Below are 3,071 nucleotides of genomic sequence, written 5' to 3' on the forward strand. Positions count from 1 at the left end.
CCTTTCTTGCAGTAGTTATTTTGTACATTAATGTTTCCTCTAGTTGTTTTTGTGTTTACACTGAAAATGCAGAGTTTTACAGTGATATTTACAAATACACTGTAAAACTCTGTATTTTGTACTGTAGTGTTTACACTGCCACTTACATTTACAGTAGAATTACTTGTAAATTACACTATAAATCTACTGTAACTTACATTGTAATTCAACTGCAATACTGCTGTATTTACACTATAAATCTACTGTAAAATGTCACTGGAACAGGTAGTATTTTACAGTGTAAGTCTATTGTAAATTACATTGAAAATCTACGGTAATTATACTGTAAAACTCATTGTCGTTGCACTGGTACACCATAGTTCTACTGTAAAATAGACTATAGCTTTGGGCTGTCCAGGCGTTTTGTAGTCCAGCCTGGTTTTAGCAACCGGATCAATGGAACCAATCCGTTAAGGGGTTGTTAGGCATGTCCTTTTAAGTCGTTGACATGGAGAGTGAAATGGATGAATGCCAAATCCGTCAGTTTTTTTTGTTTTTTTTTTGCGGCCGCAAGCATATACAAAAACAACGAACATATAGGCAACGTACCAACATGCATACATGTCAGTTTCCTATTGGTTATAAATTTGAATGAAACCCAATTGATTTTCAGTCAAGTGTCAATTAGACACTCCCAACCTTTTAAAAAATTTAAAATTTTAGGGAATTATTACAAGTTTTATGGTATGAAAAATGATTTCATGATACATCTAATGATATTGATTTCCTATTGTGAATGTTATAATTTTTTCCATAAAGTTGGTCAAATTTCACGAAGTTCAACTTCAGACAATTTTATATAAGCAGACTAAAAACAGATAAAGTACTTTGAACTATGAAGCGTAACAGGTTGTGCAAGTCCAACTGCAACGGTGAAGAACGAACATGTCCAGTTGGTCCAAGGAAGAACACTTCATCGCATCAAGACCCGTCAATGTCACGGCGCCGGCATTTTCGGCGCCTTGCCGACCGTGAACCCGCCGTCGACGACGAGGTTATGCCCGTTCACGTACCCGGCCTCGTCGGAGGCCAGGTACACCGCCGCGCGGGCGATGTCCTCCGCCGCGAGCGCCGGCCCGCCCATCTCGTTCATGTCCCTCTCCACGATCCGCCTGCGCTCCTCGGCGCTCGCCCCGGGATAGGACTCGGCCATGTACCCCATCACCATCGGCGTCGGGATGTAGTTTGGCGAGATGGCGTTCACGCGCACCCCGGCGCGCGCCATCTCCCCCGCCACGGCGCGCACGAGCCCCACCACCGCCGCCTTGGACACGCTGTACGCCGGGAACGCCACGCCTCCCAGCACCGCCGCCGTACTGGCCGTGCAGATGATGCTGCCGCGCCGGTTGGGGACCATGACGCGCGCGGCGTGCTTGACGCCCGCGAGCACGGCCCGCGCGTTCACCGCCATGACGCGGTCGAAGTCGGCGAGGTCCAGGGAGCCGAGGGGGACGGGCGTGAGGGCGCCGCTGATGCCGGCGTTGTTGAACATGACGTCGAGGCGGCCGTGCCGCGCCACCGCTAGGTCCACGGCCGCCGCGACCTGCGCCTCGTCCGTCACGTCGCAGCGCGTGTAGCATGCGGAGTCATGGCCGAGCTCCGCGGCGACGGCGTGGCCGAGGTCGTCCTGGACGTCGGCGAGGACGACCTTGGCGCCGTTCCGGACGAACTCCGCGGCAGTCGCCTTGCCAAGGCCGCTGGCGCCGCCAGTGATCACGGCCACCTTACCGGCCAACCTACAAATCAAATCAAACGCGCAAACACCTTTGAGACCTCCCATGATCCGAAGCACTAGTTGACTATTACCTCTGCGAGGTGGAAGCCGCGGAGAAGTGGCTGGCGAAGGCAGACAAGGCCGCGGGCTCAGCTCGGCTCTTCTTCGCCCAGACGACGGCGTGCTTCACAGCTCGGAACATCCTGCCCCCGCTGGTGCCGCGGGACCGAGCTAGATTTGACCAGAGCAGATGCTTATGGCCATCGATAATCCAAAGAGCACGCGCTGGTGATCGATGAGATATGTAGCAGGAGAAGAGCTCGGCGCTGTCTAGAAAAAGAAAGACGTCGCTGTCCTGGCATTACTAGCTCTTTTGGCGGGGAACTTGATGCCATTTGTTTATCTTCTCCCGTGGTGCATGCGGTATGCGGACAGCATCGCCATAGGTATGACCGTGGGAGGGAGGCGTAAGGTCAGACCTGTTTGTGATGATTCTTCCGTCGTTCCATGGAGTGCTGTTTTGGACCTTACGCAATATCCTATGACCCGGCTCGGGTCAGCTAGCTGATTGCCGTCTCATTTATATGGTAGTATTATTATCTTGAAAGGTATCGAACTACCGTTAGGAGCCAAAGCATTTGTGTGTGTGTGTGTGTGTGTTCGAGGACTACCTATAGCCTCATTTTGGTTTATGTTTTCTTAACACATATGCTTACATACATGCACATAAGCTCACACTTATAAACGCACATGACACACATTTTACCCTTGTGAGCATCTTCGAGTTACCGGGTCGGCACATCATTTTAAAATTGATGAAGTCACCACATGCGCATTGCACTTGACGGAAACGTCTCCTCTCACTAAACAAATATCGTCGGAAGATCTGAAACAAATTCAGAAAAATATGTGCTCCTGTGTCAAGTCTAGGACTTGAATTCTGATGGGTTGGTTGCACCATATGAATCCTGGCTTATGCTTCCTACGTTTCAAATTTATGGCGAGTCTTTGACTAATCATTACACTAGTGCTAAGTTGTGATTTTTATGACACAATGTCCTGAGCATAAATAAGTTGTTTCTCATATGAATCCAATGATATCAATTTTGTATCACATAAAGTATAGACCGGTAATTACTGGTCCAAAACCTATTATGTGAAGTATTTTAAAATGTTGGAAGAATTGAAAGCCAAACAAAATCGCATGGGGTTACCGTGCAGTGGCGGAGCTTCATGGGGGGCAACCTGGGCGGTGCCCCCCCCCCCCCCCCCCCCCAAAGAAAAAATCACTTAATACATGTTAGTTTTTGTGCTATAT

At 49.1% G+C, this 3,071-nt stretch overlaps 1 protein-coding gene across 1 annotated transcript; it reads right to left on the minus strand.

Moving 5' to 3' along the window:
• Nucleotides 1-807: 807 nt before the first annotated feature.
• On the minus strand, nucleotides 808-2,003 carry LOC123040754 (momilactone A synthase). Its single transcript, XM_044463517.1, has 2 exons — nucleotides 1,846-2,003; nucleotides 808-1,775 (listed from the first exon to the last, which is right to left on the minus strand). Exons 1-2 carry the CDS (start codon nucleotides 1,953-1,955, stop codon nucleotides 977-979), a joined length of 909 nt encoding a protein of 302 aa, XP_044319452.1. The 5' UTR covers nucleotides 1,956-2,003; the 3' UTR covers nucleotides 808-976.
• Nucleotides 2,004-3,071: the final 1,068 nt, after the last annotated feature.

This window comes from Triticum aestivum, chromosome 2B, assembly GCF_018294505.1.
Source record: "Triticum aestivum cultivar Chinese Spring chromosome 2B, IWGSC CS RefSeq v2.1, whole genome shotgun sequence".
NCBI lineage: Eukaryota > Viridiplantae > Streptophyta > Magnoliopsida > Poales > Poaceae > Triticum > Triticum aestivum.

What these genes read in the sequence shown, in the direction of transcription:
- LOC123040754 (XM_044463517.1), bottom strand. Translation starts at nt 1,955, where the DNA reads ATGTTCCGAGCTGTGAAGCACGCCGTCGTCTGGGCGAAGAAGAGCCGA. An exon ending in GCGGCTTCCACCTCGCAGAG is followed by an intron (nt 1,776 to 1,845) that starts GTAATAGTCAAC and finishes TTTGATTTGTAG; the next exon opens with GTTGGCCGGTAAGGTGGCCG.